General features: G+C 34.7%; 1 protein-coding gene across 1 annotated transcript; it reads left to right on the top strand.

The window, feature by feature from the left end:
- Positions 1-1,499: 1,499 nt before the first annotated feature.
- LOC127789254 (uncharacterized) lies at positions 1,500-20,441 on the top strand. Its single transcript, XM_052318111.1, has 5 exons — positions 1,500-1,830; positions 2,450-2,538; positions 2,721-4,622; positions 14,172-14,358; positions 19,603-20,441. Exons 1-5 carry the CDS (start codon positions 1,782-1,784, stop codon positions 20,262-20,264), a joined length of 2,889 nt encoding a protein of 962 aa, XP_052174071.1. The 5' UTR covers positions 1,500-1,781; the 3' UTR covers positions 20,265-20,441.
- The last annotated feature ends 607 nt before the right edge of the window (positions 20,442-21,048 follow it).

Here is a 21,048-nt window from a genome sequence, read left to right as displayed (position 1 = left end):
ACAAAATACACATCTCTAACTGTACAAATCTATCGAAACTGAATTTATGATAATCTAACGAATTGCCACTCCTAAACTATTAAGGTTACAATAGTGATAATAACAAAATATAAAAAACAAATACTAACTAGATTAAAATTGCTTTATAAATGAAAAACATAGTTGCCTTCATGCATACTTTTGTTGTGACTTTCATCATCATTCATAGGAAAAATGGTTAATAGCTTGATTTATCTTCTAATTTTGGGTCATTTTTTAATTTTATCTCATTTTAATAATTGTTTCAATTTGTTCATCATATTTTAAGATTGATGTCAATTTTATTCTTGATGGACAAGACGTGTGGCCCAACTAACGTTGCAACGAGGTGGTGTACTGACGTGTCTAATAATTGACACATCAACAAAATGATATCGTTTTGTTTTGCTCTTGCTACAAACTATGTATGAGGACTAAATTGAAATAATTCTTAAGATGAGATAAAATTAAAAAATGACCCAAAGTTAAGGATAATTTTATTTTGTTATATTATTTATCTAATTAGCCAATTGTCCCTACACACAAAAGTAATCAATAATAGAAAGGGAAATTAAAAAAAAAATTCAAACATTTTCGTGAATTTGTAACTTTATTTAATTGTTTTAATTTTAACAATTATATTCTAATTAACTTAATTGGGTATAATTTTATTCATTTGACATGCGTAATTAATATGAACACGTTTTCTTTAAATTAATTTTATATGTTAGATAAAATTACATTCAATTAAGTTAATTGTTAAAATTAAAAAAAATACAAATTTATCAAAAATATTAAATTATTTTCATAATTAATCCTATAAATTAGGATATACCCACCATAAGAGAATTAAACTGGGACTTGAAGGGGTTTAAGTAAGATATAAGACACTCAAATACAAAACTTTTACTCGAATCTAGTGTCATCCAACCACTCCATTCATTCAAAACACAATAATTAAAATTTCAATTTTGGAGTTTTTGAGATTTCAAATTTGTGTAACAAAAATAACACATTTTTCAAATATTTTCCATCTTTAAACATTTTTCAATATTCTAATTTTTGTTTTTGAAATGGAAATGTCTATTTTTGGAAAAACACAGTATCGATTAACACATTTTAAAAATAATTTCAATTTATGGAGCTTTTTTTATTTTTTGAAAATATGCAATTTCTCATATTTAAAGTTTTATAACAGTATAGTTACCAACAAGAGTTTATAAACGCAATATGGGTGTTGGGTAGGTACGATTTGGAAGGCTTTTTATAGTTCTAGAAAAGGGGCAGTATGAACAGCATTATTATTTTAAGGAAAAAGCAATTGGACAGCGGCTACAGAAGTCTCGCTGTCAGTCTGATCGGTGTTTTTTGAAAGTTCAGTTCAAAAATCAGCTTCCAAATCAGCGGCTCCAGTGGGGCCCCCTTCCCTCTTAACTTAAGCGTCTCCTCCTATAGATTTAAATCTCCCTCATTTACTGCCTTGCTCTTTCCCTCTCTTCTCTCTCGCTGCTTCCACCTACATTTTGGTCTCTCTCTCTCTCTCTACTTGAATGAGTGTATTTTGGAGATTTCTGGCGGATTTCTTTTTTATTTGAATTTGGAGCTGAAAATCTTATAGGGTTTTGTGATGCTTCGAATAGTCTCGTGTTTTCTTTCCTTTTCTTTCGAAGATTTTCTCAGAAAATTCATCGTTTTTCTTTCTGTCTAATTTCTTTCTTTCTTCTTCTGCTGCTTTTTGTGTGTGTGTGTGTGAATGAGTGAGAATGAAGAGAGTTCGGCAGAAGAATTCCAAGGATCCTGCCCTCGCTGAAGGTCAGTCTCTCTCTCTCTCTCTCTCTCTCTCTAAAGCATAAATCTCAGAATTAGTCCGTGTTTGCTTGTTATTTTCGTGAAGTAAGCCTTGTTTTTGCGTGAAATTGACTAATTCTTTCTCTGTAGTTGTATCAATACGTTACTTGTTTTTCTTCGTTTGTTCTTTAGTATTTATGGCGGGATTAAGGTTAATCATGGATAGAAACATAATTGTAGGCTCTAGCGCTTGGGAAGTTCTTTATCTTTAATATATTTGGGAAGGCGGGGGATTTTGATTAGAAGTTTTGAGAATATTGATATCTTGCTTTTATATCTGGATGCCATTTTGTATCAACGCATTTCCTTTGTATTTTTTTTTTTCCTTTCGTGAGATAAAAAACTACTTTTTCGATTTCATCTGTCTTTATTGAGTGTTGAATTTGGAGTTGGGCTGCATAATACTTGCAAATGAATTTAGCATTTTAGATCAGATTCATAATTTTGTTCTTTCTAGTACATGTTTTCCGTCACTCATCCGTGACTTTGTTAGGTGATCTGGAGCTTCTAGAGTCATCTGTTTACTGAGTCATATTTATAATATCTCTGTATCACATGATCCTGTCATGCATTTTCATTTCAGGAAACAGGCAGCTTCAAGGTCAAAGAAGTCAATCAAAATTGGCATCAGATTCTAGTCCTTGCTTGTGCGGTACCTCCAAGGAAATTCTGGTGCGCTGATTTCTTGTTTGTATTTATATTCGAGCTACATGATTTTGAGTTATTCCTAATATTCACTCCTAGTTCTGGATAGTCATTGAGAAAACAAATTGCTGCTGCCATATGTCAATGTAGATTTTTATCCCTCTGTTTATACTGAATCTGTGTACTTAAAACTTATTTTCCATATGTAGTTCACATCTGAGATAGGGAGGAGTCTGACTGGGCGAGTTAATGAAACCCCGATAAGGAAGCTGTTAGCAGATGAAATGTCAAAGGAAACAGACTCCATGAGGTCACCTAATGTTATTGCCAGATTGATGGGTCTTGATGGGCTGCCACCTCGGCAGCCTGTTCATGGGAAACACAAGGGGTTCTCAGAAACGTACCAGTTGAGGACTGCGTCAGTGGCATGTCAAAGGGAAATACAGCCATACGAATACCTGCTGAACAGAAAACACTCAACAGTGCAGCAAGAATTTAAGGATGTGTATGAAGTTTTGGAAGCAACAGTGGTTGACGGTGGCACAGATGAAAAGTTTTATAATGCAAAAGAATTCTTTGATACACTTGACAAGCTAGACACCAACAAGGAGATAAATTTGCTTCAGCATCAAGATCCCTTATTTATTAAGCATCTTATTGACCTCCAAGGTTCTGCTTCTGAATCAGGATGCAGGCATCTAGCAGTTACAAAGCCATCAAATTCTGAAGCGTTTGAAAGCAATGCAATTAGTCGGAAGTCAGAGAAAAAGAGTTTGCAATGTGAATCTGGTTATCCTCAGAAGCGTCAGGATGGTTTTTCTACCCGGTCCTCCAATCATCATGGTATCCAGAAACCTTGTAAGACATCTGAAGTTCATTTAGAACTGAAACATGAGAAGGACATCACCCCAACAAAGATTGTTATCTTGAAACCAAATATTGTAAAGTTGCAGAATGCTACTAAATCTGTTTCATCACCCTGTACCTCACATGGTAATCTGTCAGATTGTGGGAAGTATGTGGAATATCAGGGTATTGGCACTGGTGAGACAGGAGCATGGATTAAGAAAAAAATGCATGATGATGCTTGTTTTTCAAGGCCAAAGTCTGGAGAACCAAGAGAAATAGCAAAGGAAATTACCAGGAGAATGAAGGAGAGTTCATGCAGAGAGCCAATATGTTCATCCTCCATATTTTGGGGATATAATGGGGATGAGAGCTCATGTGATGTGTCTGAAAGTGATTCTGGAAGTGCATCAGAGGTAGCAAGGCCAATTTCTAGAAAGTCATTTCGCTGTGGTAACCGCCAGAAGTCTTCATTGCATTCTGCGGAGTTGCATGTAAGCATTGAGGCGAAGAAGAGACTCTCAGAAAGGTGGAAGATGTCCCAAAGGTATAAAGATGTTGGAACAATTGGTAAAGGCAGTACTCTTGGTGAAATGCTTACTATTCCTGATTGGGAAATGAGGTCACAGAATTTGGATACAGTGATTAATCTGGATGGGTCTGATGATGGATGTGTTTGCAATAATGGAACTACATTGGGAAATAGTCCTTTGGGTATTAGTAGTAGGGATGGCTGGAAGGATGGAGGTCTCAGGAAATCATCCGGATCAAGATCTATTCCTGCTTCATCTGTTGGCTATGGTGGTCCAAAAGCAAGCATGGAACGGGAGATGCTTGAACCGGGCTGTTTCCTGATACCAGGAGAAGCCATGAATAGGGGTAGAAATAAGTCAATAAAGGGTAATTTTAACAAGAAAAAGGATTCTTTATCCAGAAATTTAAGATCTGACAATAAGAAATGTCACTCCTCTCTCCACTCCTGCAGTGATGATATGTATTGTTCAGATGCAAAGCAATCTAGCAAATCTCAAATAGAGATCGTTCTTCAAAAGAAAGAACCATCTGACCAGAAGTATTTGATGTCTGAGGCACCAGCTAATAATGATATTGGCAAAAGTTTGAACACTGATGCTGAGGAAGGTGATGGACATGACTATATGATTATGTATTCTCAATCTTCTAATGAGTTGCTTTCAGATCCTTCAAGTTGGTTGTCAGGAAATGGTGGTTCCTCTATTCAGGTTCCCAACAATTTAAACATACAGGTCAGATTCACTTGTTTAATAATCTCTCACTATTTGTTAGATAACATAAATTTGGTAATTATGGTGGTCTTGGTGGCTGTAGTTTCCTTTTCCATATACTATGAACTGACATGATTTGATTTAACTGTGGCCTTTAATGGCTTTATTTATTTATTATTTAATTTTCATATAGCCTTCAATATCTCTTAATAATTACTTACCGGAGTTCACTTTTTGCTTGAGAAATTTAATCTACTATTTCTTTTAACTTCAAAATATATGTTAATATTGAAGAGAATGTTTAAAGTTTTTCTTGTCCTCTCTGAGAATGAATTGGGTAGGTTTGTGTTGCTCCACCCCCTCCAGTGTTACTTTGGATAGTAAGGATTCAGCCTGAATGGCTGAATCTAGACACAGACCACATCGGTGTCTTGTTCCACCACTTCCAGTGGTACCCTTGGATGGAGAGGATTCAACCTGAATCTGAACACAGACCATATTGGGTGGGTTCAGGGACAATCAACAATATTTCAATGTGTTATTAACATTGCTCCTTTGTAAAAGGTTATGGGTTTGATGTTTGGGAGCAGTCTCTTTGCAAAGCAATGGTAAGGCTGCTTACAAAGATGACCCTCTCCTGACCCTCACAAAGCCGGGTGCCTTGCATTGGGGATGCCATTTTTAAGTCTTCTAGGTTTATGTGATCAATTTTTGAAATGAGTGTTCATGCAACTGCTTAAGGAAACTGTATTTGATGAGGTAATGCTTGCTGATAATTGACTGCATCACTTGACACTAATGGAACCTAGCATAAATATTTCTTTTCCTGAACTTATATATTATTTTTTGTTCTCTTTGTTTTGGGAATTGTTTTTTCTTTAAGGTGTTAGTCTTTTTGTTCCGCAAGGTAATTTTAAGTGGTAGTTGATAGTTTTCATGTCTACAGGAAACTTTTATTCTTGTCTCATAGCAACCTTACTTAACTCTGATGGTACCTAGCATGGACTTTTTTCCCTGAATGTATGTGTTATTTGTTGTCCTGCTTGCTTACTGATTTCTTTATTCTTTAGGGTGATGGTCCTTTTTTTTTTTCTCCTACAGAAGGTACTTTTAAGTGGTTGTTGATGCTTTTCGCATCTACAGAAACTACTTTTGTTCCCTCTGAATGGGTCAAAGAAATCTCACTGTTCATTTTTGTGTTGACTTTTTGGTATTAAAGTCAACCTTGAGCCTAATTAAAATAAATCTAACTTTTTGCTCTTTAGAAAAATGTTGGCAACCACCAATCAAGTTACTTGTGTGGTTTCCATGAATTGTCATTTTCAGATGTTGATAAATTTTTATTGTCTGAGAAACCATGGGAAGAAAAGTTCATGCAGGTTGAGCTCAAGAAAAAAAAAAAAAAATCTATTCTGGATTGAAGAAGTGATGTACTGAAAGAACATAAACTAGGTGGATTTTTGTTGGGGACTCTCCTCCTGTCGCTTCCATTGTTGGATGACACCTCCTTTTACCTGAGGCAGATTCAGTATATTGTTGATCCTGACATTGGAAATCTTTTCAAGTCCTGTATCAATCATGGAGAAACTATAAAGTAAACCCTAAGTTTCAGTACTCTTGCTTGATCATAAGTCATTTAGCAGATTGAGGAGAGAACAACTTGATTTTGAAAGACAGAAGGTGATAATGACAACATTTTGAGTCAGTAAGGGAAGAGATGATGATTTTAAGGTGGTAGTTATTTTAAAAGGGAGAGTTTGACAGCGGGAACTAATTAATATATTAAAATATATGAAGCATGCCGAATTCTTTGGGAATGCACATGATTCTTACATATGCTGGAACCTAATACCTCTGTATTTTCTTATTAATAATTGCGTTCTATTTCTTATTTCCTTTTCTAACCATGCATCAGTGAGTAAGTTAGGGAGACAAACAAAGCATCATTGTGTAAGAAATGAATTTGTAGGTCTTAATTGAAGGAAAATAAAATAAGGTTATGTTCTTTTACTTGGACAACTAACTTTAAGATTTGGTTGATTGGTGATCAAAATGATGAATTTGTAGGTCTTAATTGAAGGAAAATAAAATACGGTTATGTTCTTTGACTTGGACAACTAACTTTCAGATTTGGTTGATTGGTGATCAAAATGAAGCAAGAGAGACATAGGAAGGGAGGAGGTGCCTACATAACGGTTTATTGTCAATATAGACTAAAATGTTGACAAAACTTTGTGTGTCTGCACAGAGAAACTAAATCTATTTTGGAGAAAGATGTATGTAAGAAAACATGTGCTGGCACTGACAACAAAAAAGCCCCCCCCCCCCCCTCAAAAAACAAAAAACATAGTTATTTTAATTTTTGAGTTATATATATTGTTTTGTCTCATACAATCTTTTCAAAAATTTACCTGCCGAATGCCCTAGTGTGTGATATCTGTGTCTTGTGTTCAAGTTTGTGCTTCTTAGATTGACTGAGGCTGTGAAACTGGTTTATACCAGGAAGCATGACACATTCTTAATGGTGGAGTTCAAATAAATTGGGAAAGACTTGGTATGATAAATTACTTGAGTAGCACATAATACAGCAGGATTGGAAAATAAAGATTGGTGTAAGACTGGGATTCTTTTATTAGGCCACCAAATAATTACTGTAAGTTATTGGGTGCTGCTCAAATTTGGTGCAGGAATTAGTACTCTCTTGAATGTAATCTTGCTTGTCCATGTCAAAGTCATAAGACTATGGGGGCTGTCTGTGACTGTAATTGCTCTTCTATTTCAGATGCAAACACCACTTTCGATGGATGATCCAATCCACATTACGTTTGGAACTGTAATTTTAATAAATAGGCTTAAATGCTTCTGGTGGTTTTAATTTAAAATTTGACTGTTTTGTACATATTGGTCCATGTTTATAGGAGCTTAATAACCTATTATATGATTGGTATTTCTGAATGTGAATTGATGAAACTATTGATTGTTATATTAGAAACAAGAGATTTAATGGTGTTTGTTTGCTTTTGAAGTCACTAAGTTGCATGATGACATTTTGGCTATAAATTGGTAGCTGCCTGTGAATTTGACTGCAGTTCTTTTGGAAAATGCAAGATATTTGGCGTGGAAGTGAGTTGTTAATTCTGTAGTCTTGAGTTAGATGTTGGCAAGTTTTGATTAATCTTCCAACTCAATGTGTTTCTGAAGCAGTTTTGATAACTGTATTTAATTTGCATGATGAGGAATCATTTCTCAACAATGTCCCATCATGCACATTTCTCCTACTTGGAAAGTTTATGTTTATTTTTTTTTTTTGTACAATTGCTCATATTTTTCTTTCTATTCTTAACAAATCTTGTATTAATGAATATTAATCTATTTTAAAACAAATTTTGTTATTAGTTAGACCAATACAAAAAATTGTTATATTAACCATCGATAAGATCCTAAATCCTCTTTAAATGTTTCTTTTATATTCTTTTTTTTTTTTGTTTGGTGTTGGTGGTGGTGGAGGGGGGGGGGGGGGTGTTTAAGTCACAATTATAAAAAGAGGTGATGACCATAGTTGCTAGAGGTGCATTAAGGCACATAAGAGTGCTTGGGGACGAGGTGTGAGGTGAAGTGCAAGCCTCCTGCACATGAGGTACACATTTATTAAAATGCTTACAAAATACTTATGCACCGTTTGTTTCAATATGTATTTACAAAGAGGTAGGTGCAAACTCTTAAAATCATAAATGAAAGATAACCAACCCTATAATAACAACTAATATTATTGTTGAAATCAATGAGTTTCTTCTATTTGCAAGAGAAATTAAAGGAAAGAACAAATTACAAAACACATAGCTAAAAACAATTACAGAAAAACAATTAGTTTATTCTATTTTCTTTTGCAATTAGAAGAAAGAAAAAAATTATAACAGAACACCAAGCAAAAACAATTAGTTTTTTTTTTTAAATTGCAAAATAAATTAGAAGAGAAAACAAATGATTAGAGCACATAGTGAAAAGCAATTATAGAAAACAATTTGTTTCTTTGGCAATTAGTTTCTTTTAAATTGCAATAGAAATTATAGTAGAACACGTAGCGAAAAACAATTATAGCAAAGAATTAGTTTCTTCTAAATTGAAAAAGAAATTAGAAGAAAAAAAGAGAAATGTAGTAGAATGTATCAGGAATGCACAATGATGCAACCGACAACTTGATATGACCCTGAGTTTGAGATCTAGCTATGGGTCGATTTACTATGAAATCAAAGTGTGGGTTTAGGGTAGGCTTAAGTTTAATGGTTTTTCTTCCTTTATAACCTATTGTAAATGGTAGAATAAGGGTCATTAGAGAGAAGCCTTTAATCTTAGGAACTTAGTATTTGAGGAAATAAACTGCTTAGTTTTGTTTTCCTTCTTCATTACTGTAGAAAACCATGTACAAGAAATAGAAACTGTTAAGTAGTTAGGTAAATTATACGGACAATTTTTCATTTATTATACAGTTATTTATTTTCTAAGTGACAGTTTTTTTTGTGTAACTGCCACTATATGAGCAGTTACCATTTTTGTATAAATTTATTCAATCTAAATAATAAAATAAGAGAAGTTATTTTTGTCCAAATAACTACATGGTATCAGAGTAGTGAGATGGAGAGTTCAGAGGGAGGGAGAGAGCGACGGAGATGGTGAAGTTCTTTGTCGTCGTCAGGAGATGGTGAAGTTCTTTGTCGTCGTCAGCCACTACACATCTCCTTCATCTTTGGTCATCTCCTTTAACTTCATCTACCATAGCCCGTAGCCCCAGCCACAACTGTCACCATCGTTGTTGCCCTTAATCGCAATCACAACCATTACCATTGAAGGGATAACCGACCACAATCATGAAAATGCATCAAAGAAAAAGAAGGGTTGCAAAATGGAGATTGATGGGTAAGACAAAAGGGTTTGCAGCACATAACCCGAATAGTCATCGGAGAAGATAAAAAGACGTAGCACAGAGCTACACTTTGGCATTGAAGATGGTAGATGTTGGCTGCAGGTGAACTCACGGAGAAGGAAAATGGTCGCACTAGAGAAGGTCGATTCATTGGCCAGACGGTCATCATTCGATGATAGCACTAGCAATCGCCCTTGCAATCACTGCGTTGTTGCCGACCTCGCCAAAGATCCTGAGAAGGTGATTCACACGGACTTAGCCAAGAAAACCTCAGAGTTTTTAAAAAAGTTTGCTTGCCACAGATGAGTTAAACAACAGGAATGGAAAGTTTTTATTTTTCTGGAGGTTGCTGCTTTAGCCTATATGGTGGCTTTATCTTATTTTTGTTATAAGGGTTATTGCTTCTGCCCAAGTATAAAAAAGCATTGTAACATGCTTAAACAATGGAACATGCAAGATTCATGCACCTTTAAAACTTGAAAATGAACCCTTATCCTTGTAGTGTACTATGACTGTTGCTAGATCTCCTTCTTGACAATCATAAGTTGGTTGTTTTCCCTATTGGAAAGACATACCAACTTTAGACTATTTCTTTCTCACTTTGGCTTGATATAAACTAATCAAATGAACTAAGTAACTAAAGGACTAACTTGCCTTGTGAGAGCCAAGTGACCTTTGCCCCTCCTCCTTCACTCTCGTTCTTCTTTAACTCTCTTTGCCCTTGTTTTCCTCTTTTCTTCTTTTACTCATTGGTAGTCGAGCCTGAGATTTCTAGGATGGCTAAGCTAAAAAATTTCATGCATTTTATCATTTATAATTGCCCCAAAATGGCTAAAATGTCCTTTGTGGCACAATCCCTATTCTCAGTTACAAGGAATATTTGACACCACTCACTTCTTAATTAAGAGATATCATCAAGAGTTAACCTATCACTTGATCTTTAGCTAGAAGCTCTAATAACCAAAATCTCAAACTTTGCAACTGTGTGTAAGCTTGATCTCACCGATTTGTTGTGCCATTGACCCTAACTTATTTAGTATAAGGTGCTAAATGATGATGGGTTTTGTTTCTTGGAAACAAATTAAATAAAAAAAAGGTCTAGATATTTTTTAATTGCTAAATTTGATGTTTTTCACTAAAAATCTATTGCATTTTGATCCAAATGTGTAAATGGTGGTAATCGTTGTTTGCTGTTAATCTAGATTAATCAAATATTTTATATACATGGGTTAAAAAAAGGTAAACTCTTTGAAATTCTCATCCCAATAATTATAGTCCAACATTCTAACCCGAATAACATTTGGAAGAAGATTCTATGCATGCAAACTAATCATCACATACCTTATGTAAATGGGTGAGCCTATATGATTTTCCCTTAAATTGATGTATATTTTCTTATACTATATTTCTTTTCCTCCCTTGTTTTTGATTTGAAGCTTGCAATTCCCTATACATGAAGGATTCCTCTTATAACAAGCTTTTTTGCATAATTTGTTATTTTTCTCTAATTTAGAAGGTATGAAATACTAAAATTATTAGTTATGCATGTCTTTATAATTACATTTAGATAAATCCTGTCTTGCCCTTTTTTGCATCACATATTTTAATGCTCATCCACATCAACTAGCTAAGGTCGAAACCTGTTATAAGCCTTTAGTTCTTTTGTAGATTTGGCAATTGTCCTTGCTAAACATCTTGAGCACTAAGTTAGTAGTCAATCGTCGAGTCATCCTTGCACTAAATGTGTTCATGATGTGAAACCCCATTTAGTCCAGTATGGTTCCCTCTGAATAAGGTAGAACCAAGCCATGCATGTTTCTTGATCACTATATACCATCATTGCAAAGTAGCATAAACTTGTGGAAAGGTTTAGTGTTTGTGGTAAGACATGTACGTGACAATGGCACTCGTTGGATCCTCCTCAACAACTAAATAACCTTATTATTTATTAATTTTTTTACAAATTGGACACTCGTTGGATCCTCCTCAACAACTAAATAACCTTATTATTTATTAATTTTTTTACAAATTGGACACTAAAGAGCAAGTGAGTCCATTATGGGGTATATGTGCCTATTGTTTATGCACACATGAGAGTATTTCATTTTAAAGAAAATAAGGAATGAGATCACGTGTAAGTAGGTTGGAGTGGCCCCTATTAAAGATTAGATACAAGAAGAGGATTAATAGAAACATTTATGAAGCAAGTGGATGAAGTGGAGGTAATTTGTTGTAAAAGATGAGGAGGGAGATCAAGGAAAACTTAGTGAAAGACCTTTAGATTTGAAATTGGATATAATGGCCTTGTTGAGGATATAGTCGTGGATAGAGATGTCTAGAGGTTTGGATTTCATGTACTTGACCCTATCTAATGGGATTAAGGCTTGTGATTATTATTGTTGTAAAGAAAATAATGTAGAACAACGTTTTTTTTTTGGGTCAAAATCATTTTAGTTCAAGTGTAGATATTTTGAGGGTTTGAATTAAGGGCAAAATCTATGTAGATCTCTTTATTCCTATATCCCACAAATAGGATCCTATGCACGTAGGTTGCCTTTTATTTTCACATATTTATTTTTACAATGGGATTATATCGAGGATCTATGTTAAGTCCTTACCTATTTGCCCTAGTAATGGATGAACTTGCTAAAGATGTGCAGATATAGGTGCCATGGTGTATGCTATTTGTAAATGACTTGGTGTTGGTGGATGAGACAAAAGAACATGTGTACACTAAGCTTTAGTTATGGAGGAACACTTTAGAATATAAAGGATTCAAATTGCGTAGGGTAGATATATGGAATGTAAGTTTAGTAATAATATAAATGTAGATGATGTTATGGTAAAATTGGAAGATGAAATCATACTAAGAAAAGATCAATTTAGATATATCGGATCAATCACCCAAAAAAACTTGGAGATTAATGAGAATGTTACTCATTGAATTAAGGTGGGCTAGTCAATATGGAAAAGTGCTTCTGGTATTTTATGTGTTAGTAAGATTCCAATAAAGCTAAAGGAAATAAGATAACTGTAAGACCGGTTTTTAACATTAAGCAATAAATTACTAGCATGTGTAAAATATGAGCATATTGGAGATAAGGATGCTAAGATGGATGTGCAACCATAAAAGGTCTGAGTGGCTAAGATAAAATTTGTATTGAGGTTATTTGTAATAAGATCGCAGTGGCTCCTATTAAAGATAAGATGTTATAGACTTGATTAAGATGGTTTGCTTAGGTGAGAAGAAGACCAAAAAAGGCTCTTGTGAGAAGAGTTGATGACATGAAACAAATAGTTAGCAAAAGAGGTAGAGGAGTCCAAAAAGACTTGGTGGAAGACACTTAGGTTTAATATTAAGTATATGGGCCTTACAGAATATATGACAACAGATAGAAATCAATGGAAATCTTGAATTCATAAAGCCAAGCCCACATAGTGGGATGAAGGCTTGATTTGTTTTTATTGTATTTGTCTTTATAATGTAAAAGAAATGAAGGCATTTTTTATTTTCACATTAACATGTGACAGAACTTTAGTTGCTCCTTGCCATAATGAATCCCAATTTTATGAAAATTGCGGTGTTGGCATATTAATGTCATGCTTGTTAGTGTTTGGTTTGCTTTCTTGCATTTTGTGCTTGGTTTTCTCTCCACAGTTTTTAGATTTTAATACATTTGCTTATTCTATTGTTTATTGGATTTAATAATTAGTCTTCTATTATGTCCTTTGCTCCTACATGATATGAATTATAATTGCTGAGTGGAAGCACATACAGACTCTTTTGACTTGGTTCCTTTTTGGTAATTTCCTTGTGTATTTCAATTGTACTTACTTTCCTTAATGCCCGTAACTCAAGTTACTGCTGTGTTCATGCTTCCTATTCAATTTGCGTATATTTTTCTTTCTAATTTTGAGTTACTTTTGATGTTTGCTTATAGCTTTGTGTAATTTGACTAATGTCAAATATCAAGCACATTTATATTTGTATGTGCTACAGAAAGTCCATAAACTGATATGTGATGATATTAACAGAATATCCAGAAACAGGGCACGTGTTTGGAAGTCTTTTTGTTTTTAGTTTGGGAAGCCCTTTCCTGTGATTTATCTGTCTTTTTTCTTTTCTCTTTTTTTTTGTAACTATGTGATGGAACATGACATCAATTATTTTCATTCACTGCTACCTTATGCAACTTTTTCGTATGAAGAGTGTTGAAACTTTATCTTATCACTCCTTTACTAGTGGGTAGTAAGGGCATCTGTTGTAAAATTTTGTCATGTTCTTTTGCATTGTCCATGCAAATTTTAGAAGTCAATTATATTATAAATGCTATGCCACCGACCCTAATTTAGTTAGGATAATATGTAGTTAATTGATGATGAATATTCTTTATCACACTTGATATTGCATATCTATGTTCTTGAATCCGAATATTAACCAAATTTTGGCTGTTTATTGGATCTGATGCTGCAACTGTTGTGTTATGGTTCTTACATTTTTCATGGCTACGATCTCAATAAACACGTACATTTAATGCTTGCAAATAGGTTCTGTGAATTATATCTTGGAATCATGTGGTTTAAAGATTAAACTAATGAAGCTCCTATTTTGTTTAAAAGCATCTTTTTAATTATTTATGATCTTTCAGGAACTGCAAATTGAACCACCCAAAGAAGATTCAGTTCTTCAGAAATATACAGTTCCTGAACCACAATCTCCCTCAAGCTCAAAGGAGCCTGATCACCCAAGTCCACTTTCAGTTCTGGAAGTCCCATTTACAGAAGATGTGTCATCTGGTTCTGAATGCTTTGATAGAGTCAATGCTGACCTTCATGGTAAGTGAAAAAACGTTTTATGCATCTACTGTAACGTGTGTTGCTTTAGATCTGTATACAGAATTAAATAACGTCCAAAAAGATAATGAAGCTATGATGTTTAAAACAGCATAACAACCTCATTTATTGCAGCATTGGGATATCGTACAGTTGCAGAGATACATTAAGTGCAACTAGTAATTGCCTAATCTAAAATACTCAAATTTCAGCAAAAATTTATCCAAAAAAAAAAAGAAGTTAATCCTTTGATAAGATTGCAACTATTTAGGATGTTGAAAACGATTCCAAATTAGAGGTGGGTCATATCTATAGATAGTTGTGGAATCCTAGCTAAATTTAGTTTTAAATTATTTTAGTTTATAAGTAGTAGTTTTTAGTTTTAATCATTGTAGAGAGTTCAGATTTTTTGGTTAATACAAGTGAGTATCTAGAGAAATACCTTGGTGTTCTTGTATTTTATGAGTTACGTTTTTTTTTTTTTTTTTTTCAAACATGGTATCAAAGTCAACTCTGATCTAAAGTTCTCTTGTTTCTCTCTTTGGTGGTTCAAATCATTATTGGTCTATGTGCAAATTATCTGGTTGGTTCGAGTCTAGTTTTTAGATCTGGTTATTTTTCTTCAAAATCCTAGCTGTACAGAATTTTTGTACAAATTTTGTCATCGATATTAAGCTTTTTTGACAAGATCCATTATCAGGTAGTTTCTGTTAAATAGTTTTACAGAAATTTTCTAATGGATTTGACTGCATGAGCAATTGTACTGGGTATCAAATTATTGACCCAATTGAATTATCGAATTTGGAAGACTTGAATGGAATTTTATCTTCTTGGTGAAAATTTATGGGATATTGTAGATGGTGAAGACAAGGTTGGTCCAATTTAAGAGGATAAACTAGAAAAATACATGGTTGATCCAGATAAAGAGGGTAAATTATAGAAATATAAGTAATGGAAACAAAAAATCCCAGGACAGATTTGTCTTGAAACATTTATCACTCATGGCTTATTTCATCATATTATTTGGTGTAAATCTGCAAGTGAAATTTGACATACTTTTGATAGATTGTTCAACAAGGAGGATGAGTCTTGATTGCAGATGTTAGAAAATGAGTTCACCAATACGAATTAAGTTAAATCTTTCTGTTGCACAATATTTTTTGACGATGAAAGTTTATGTTCAGAAATTTTCTTGTTGAATTTGGATGAGAAGACCTGTGGACTTAGAAGAAATATATTTGTTTTGTGACTTCAGTTCAAGAGTTGGGCACAACAACCATCCTTGGAAGGGTTTGAAAATTAATCTCCTGTCTTCACAAAAATCCCTGGCCAAGTAGTGGCCGTTGTTTCCATTAAAAATGAAGAAGCTAGTGAATTGATTGGAAAACAGAAGAAGAGTTTCAAAGGGAAAGGAAAGAAAACAAGAATTTTCAAGGTTTAGGAAAAATGCTAACTCTTTCTCAAAAGAAAGAAGTCATTCAAGTGTTACTATTGTAATACCCCAAGAGCCCAGAGAATGGTAATATATATCGAGGATAAGTAAGGAATGAAACAACACCAGCTGGATATGTTTTGGGCTGAATGTAGGCAAAAAACTCCCGGGTTAAGCGTGCTTGAGCTGGGGAAGCTCAATGATAGGTGACCCCCTAGGAAGTTCGTGTAGGCCCATTAGGGTAAGTTGTTTCGGTCCTTCCTATTACTCGATGCGGGATGTTACAGGTGATATCAGAGCTGACCTTTGGTGAAGGCGGTCCGATGAGGGCAGGGAGTGGCGCCGGGGCTTGAGGGCCTGTACAAGGAGCGGATTCTAGCAGGTTTCTAGGATGGCAAAGTCCAAAGGGGAGAAGGTTTGGGATTAGTTGCAAGGTCGCATGACGAGGACGTCATGTGCTCAAGGGGAGGAGAATGTAATACCCCAAAGCCCAGAGAATGGTTATATATATCGAGGATAAATAAGGAAGGAAATAATACTAACTGAATATCTTTTGAGCTGCATGTAGACAAAGAACTCCCGAAATAAGTGTGCTTGAGCTGGGGAAGCTCAAGAATGGGTGACCTCCTGGGAAGTTCGTGTAGGCCCATCAGGGTAAGTTGTTCTGGTTCTTCCTATCGCTCGATGCGGGATGTTATAACTATTATGGGATGCCTGGTCAAGTTAAGAAAAATTGTCAGGTTAAGTTACAATAGAACAATATGGCTGGAGTTAAGACTAGAATGAAAATGAATGGGGAGGATGTTCCATTGCCAAGAGAACAATGATTGTTACTATGGCTTCCACCAATTTTGATGACAATTAGATCGTGGATTCTGGTTGTGGTCACTAGTTGATAGGTGATGAGTCAAAATTTTCAAGTCTTCACTCATATGAGGTTGTGATACCATTGTTACTATTGACAACACTATCCATCTGGTTGCAAAAGGAGGGAATAGTGGTAATTGATGAGGATGGCAACAATTCTGTCACACTTCAGAGGGTGTTCCATGTTCTAGGTATGAAAAAAAAACCTCTTCTCGATATCTAATGCAGTTGATGATGGTAATTATGTATCATTTGGCTCGAGAGATGTCAACTTCTTATGGAATTTTAAGGATATTTAGTCTGATATTGTTGACATTGCCAGGAGAGCCAAGACATGTATGCATTACATGCTTCTCAATCTTATATTAACAAGATGAGTAGTTATGATACCATGCTCGTGGCATGCGAGGCTTGAACGCCTTAATTTGACAAAATTAAAGGTGATTGTGCATCAGAATTTGCTTAGAGGGTTGTTAAGTTTAACCAATTTTGGTAGTGGACAAGTATGCGAAGGTTGTCACTATGTAAAGATGCATTAACTCCATTTGACAACTCACTCTTAAGATGCAAGTATCTTCGGAAGCTGATACATAGTGATGTTATGGGATCAACTAGCTGGAACTTTTCATTATTTTGGGCCTCATTACGTAGCTATCTTTGTGGATGATTTTACAAGGTTCACTTGGGTGTGCTTTGTTAAACATGTCTTAGATCTTCGGTAGATTTCTAGAATTCAAAGAAAAGGTTGAAAATATATTTGGAAAAAAGATCAAGAGGCTGCAGACAAATAATGGAGGAGAATATATACTTCCAAGGAGTTCACCTCATTTTGTTGCCTAAGGTATCAAGAGGGAACTTTTGTATTGATATACCCCAACAAGATAGTGTAGCTAAAAGAAAGATTTATACACTTGGTTGAGACATGTAAAAGCTAGTTGCATCTAAAGAATCTTCTGAAGGCACTTTGGGTTGAAGGTATGTCTTATGTTGGTTATGTGATTAATAGGGTGCCACTTAATCTAACAAATATAAAGTCTCCGTATGACATAATGTTTCGAAAGAAGGCAACTGTGAAACATTTAATTTTTTTTGGATCAATTGGTTATGTTCACATAGTAGACTCATAGAGGACTAAGCTAGAGGCAAAGACAAAGAAATGCATATTTGTCAGATATGATGAAAGGAATAGAGATGGAAATGCATGGACCCAGAGATCTTCACTGTCTCAAAAAATGTCAAGTCTTTGATATGATATCCTTTCTATTACAATTCTGTTGCAATTCCACTTGATTGTGGAAGATTAAATTCAGTGCAACCAGATGTGTTAAGTTGTGATCAACTTCAGGTACTATTTCATCAGTAAAGGAGCAAGGAAGAAGAGGGAATTCAAGTAAGCACAAGACTGAGGAAAAACAATAAAGCATAGTGGAGACAAATAATCAATGTCCAAAGAGGGATATTCTCAAGCTTGCAAGATATGTAGACAATAATTTTGTAAGTATTTATACCTACTATTTTTCTAACCCACTAGATGAACAAGAGCCTACTTGCTTTGATGAAGTAAAAGGTGGGAAAGAGTGGGATGCTGCCATGGATGAGGAGATGAAAATGCTTTCATAAAAAATGGAACTTAGGATCCTGTTCTAAAACCCAAGGACATATGCAAATGGGTTTACAAGGTCAATAAAAAGGCATATGGAAAGGTGGACAGGTTTAAAGCAAGGCTAGTTGCTTGTGATTTTTTTTTTTCCAAAAATATGCAGAAGAATATGAGGAAACCTTCAGTTTGATGACTAAACTGACTTCAGTTCAGATGGTGCCTGCCATGAAAGGTTTTAACTGTTGTAAATTATGGTAATTGGATGTGCGGGATGCTTTTCAAGATGCTTCTATATGAACCAACCATGGATATTTTTTAGATAAGCATCTTGATTATGGGTGCAAACTGAAGACGGCTTTATATGGGCAAAACCAACCTTTGAGAGCTTAGTATGAGAAGATATCTAAAACATGATCTTGTTCTCAAAAAATTTCTTGAAGGGGGAGTGTTGAATTTATTAAGTTGATTTTTTGATAAATTAGAGATAACAACTATCTAGGATGTTGATAACGATTCCATATTAGAGGTGAATCACAGTTATAAATAGTTGTGGATTTCTAGCTAGATTTAGTTTTAGAATTTTAGTCCATAAATTGGAGTAGTTTTCAATTTTAATCATTGTAAAGAATTAAATTTTTTTGGTTACTAGAAGAGAGTATTTAAAGAAAAATCCATGTTATCATATTTTATGAGGTATGTTTTTTCATAACAAATACTTCCATTCTTTTTTCTTTCAAGGAGTACTATCAGTTCTTCCTTGAGCTATAATGAACCAAGGATGGTATAACTTATCCAAGTGAATCTTACCAAAAAAGCTAATGCCTAGCAATTCCTCAATTAATGTGGATGTCACGAAAATGGTTAATTTTTATCAACCAAAATAGGTCTTATCAACCCAAAGTTATTTTCATACGTTTTCTGAAATTTATATACAAAGAATGGAATTGGGACATTGAAATTTAAGAAAGTTATGCATGTTTTTACAAGGCTAATTTGAATAAAATTTACAGAGCATCATCTCTTCTTTATATGTCTAATTGTTAAAACTTGAATTTTATCAGATGCATCTCCCATTAGAATAGTTTAATTACCATCTTTATCTCTATAGACCATGTTCTAGAGTGTGGCCTGTCACATTCTCATTTCTATTCCAAGTATCACTATCTGGGATTCAGTTGCATCATGCATGTAGCCACGTTTCATCATCCTTCTACTTAGATTTTGTTCCATTCTAGCAGCCATTTTATGTTTAACCATCCTAACTAGTTTTTAAGGCATCATCACATTTTGATTTGTTCCAGACCTATACCTTTTTTGTCCTTTAACTATCTTATTTTGTAACTGGTAGAGCTGAGAAAGCAGCTTGAGCTTCTCAAGATGGAGTCTGCACCATTTGCAGATGCAGAGATGCTCGTGTCAATTGAGAAAGATGTTGGCCAAGGATTACTTGCGGTCTCTGACGAGAAGGAAACATGTGGAGATCAGAGCTGGGAATCTTCCTACATATTTGATGTGATGGTTGACTCTGGACTTGATGTCACCGGCCTCGATCCCTTGGTGTCAAAGTGGCACTCACCAGAGTGCCCTCTGGATCTGCGGGTGTTCGGTAACCTTGAGAAGAAGTATTCTGTCGATTCATGCTTGAGGTCAGAAAGGAGGATGCTGTTCGACCTTATAAACTCATGGCTCTTCAAGATTTTCCAGCAATCAATGGACCCAAACTCATGGATGAAGCCTGCGATGATGAGCAGACGGCTGATGCTGCAGAAACATGGGATCCTGCCCGAGCTGCATGACTTGCTGCTCGTTGAGGAGAAGATGGCGAAGGAGGTAGTTACAGAGACGACTCTGGACAGTGTGATGCTGTGGCGCAATTTTGGGGATGAAATTGAGGCGATAGGTAGGGAACTTGAGAAACTGTTGATAGATGACCTTATAGCAGATGTTGCTAATGTGCAGAATCCGGCGGATGAGAACTGCTATTTCGGCAGCTTCATAGAAATGAATTGATGTATAGATAGTTGCAGATGAATAAAAGATAACCATACCTAAAAAGAAACAGTCAATGATAGACATATATGTAGTTTCTGTACTGATAATGTCTCTAAGAGATCTCAGTTTGACATGTTAAATCTGGGCTATAGATGGCTTGTTTGGACTGGAAAAAACTTAGTATGAATATATGCAGGTTTTCTATGCATAACAAATGATGTTTTTATAGGATTTTTTTTTTGTATGAAAAGAGTATTAAATAATGTGCTAGTAGTATTTTTATTGGGCATTGATAAATAATTTACTTAAATAGTATTTGTTAATTAATATATAGACTGAAAAAATTAGAATATGGAAGGCATCTCGAACAAAATTGGTTTTTATTATATTTGTTAAATTTATTTGGAAAGAATGTGATTTTTTATTTTAGAATTTTTAGATAAATTTATCTCTATCATCTCTTCAAATAAGTTATTTTATTTATTTTAACAAACGTTATCTTAAATAATGTTTATTAAGTAAGATATGAGTTAGAAAAAATAGGACATAGAAAGTATTTCAAACAAAAGTGCTTTCCATTATATTTGTTAAATGAGTTCTACTACAGGGCCAGAAAGCCTCATTGAGAGACTTATAGAATAGGGTCGAAAAAGCCAAAATACCCTCATCCAAAATATAAATTTATAAGGATGCCACTACATAGCCTAGCCTTCGCTTATCTCCTTTCTCCCTTCTCCCATGGCCACGCTCAGAGCCCTCGCCTATCTTCTTTCTCCATTCTCCCATGGCCGTGTGACCGCCG

This window comes from Diospyros lotus, chromosome 13 (genome assembly GCF_014633365.1).
Source record: "Diospyros lotus cultivar Yz01 chromosome 13, ASM1463336v1, whole genome shotgun sequence".
In the NCBI taxonomy this organism is placed as follows: domain Eukaryota; kingdom Viridiplantae; phylum Streptophyta; class Magnoliopsida; order Ericales; family Ebenaceae; genus Diospyros; species Diospyros lotus.
The sequence above is the reverse complement of the archived record's forward strand: the minus strand, read 5'-3'. Positions and strand labels throughout refer to the sequence as shown.

What these genes read in the sequence shown, in the direction of transcription:
- LOC127789254 (XM_052318111.1), top strand. Translation starts at nt 1,782, where the DNA reads ATGAAGAGAGTTCGGCAGAAGAATTCCAAGGATCCTGCCCTCGCTGAA. An exon ending in GGATCCTGCCCTCGCTGAAG is followed by an intron (nt 1,831 to 2,449) that starts GTCAGTCTCTCT and finishes TTTTCATTTCAG; the next exon opens with GAAACAGGCAGCTTCAAGGT. An exon ending in CCAACAATTTAAACATACAG is followed by an intron (nt 4,623 to 14,171) that starts GTCAGATTCACT and finishes ATGATCTTTCAG; the next exon opens with GAACTGCAAATTGAACCACC.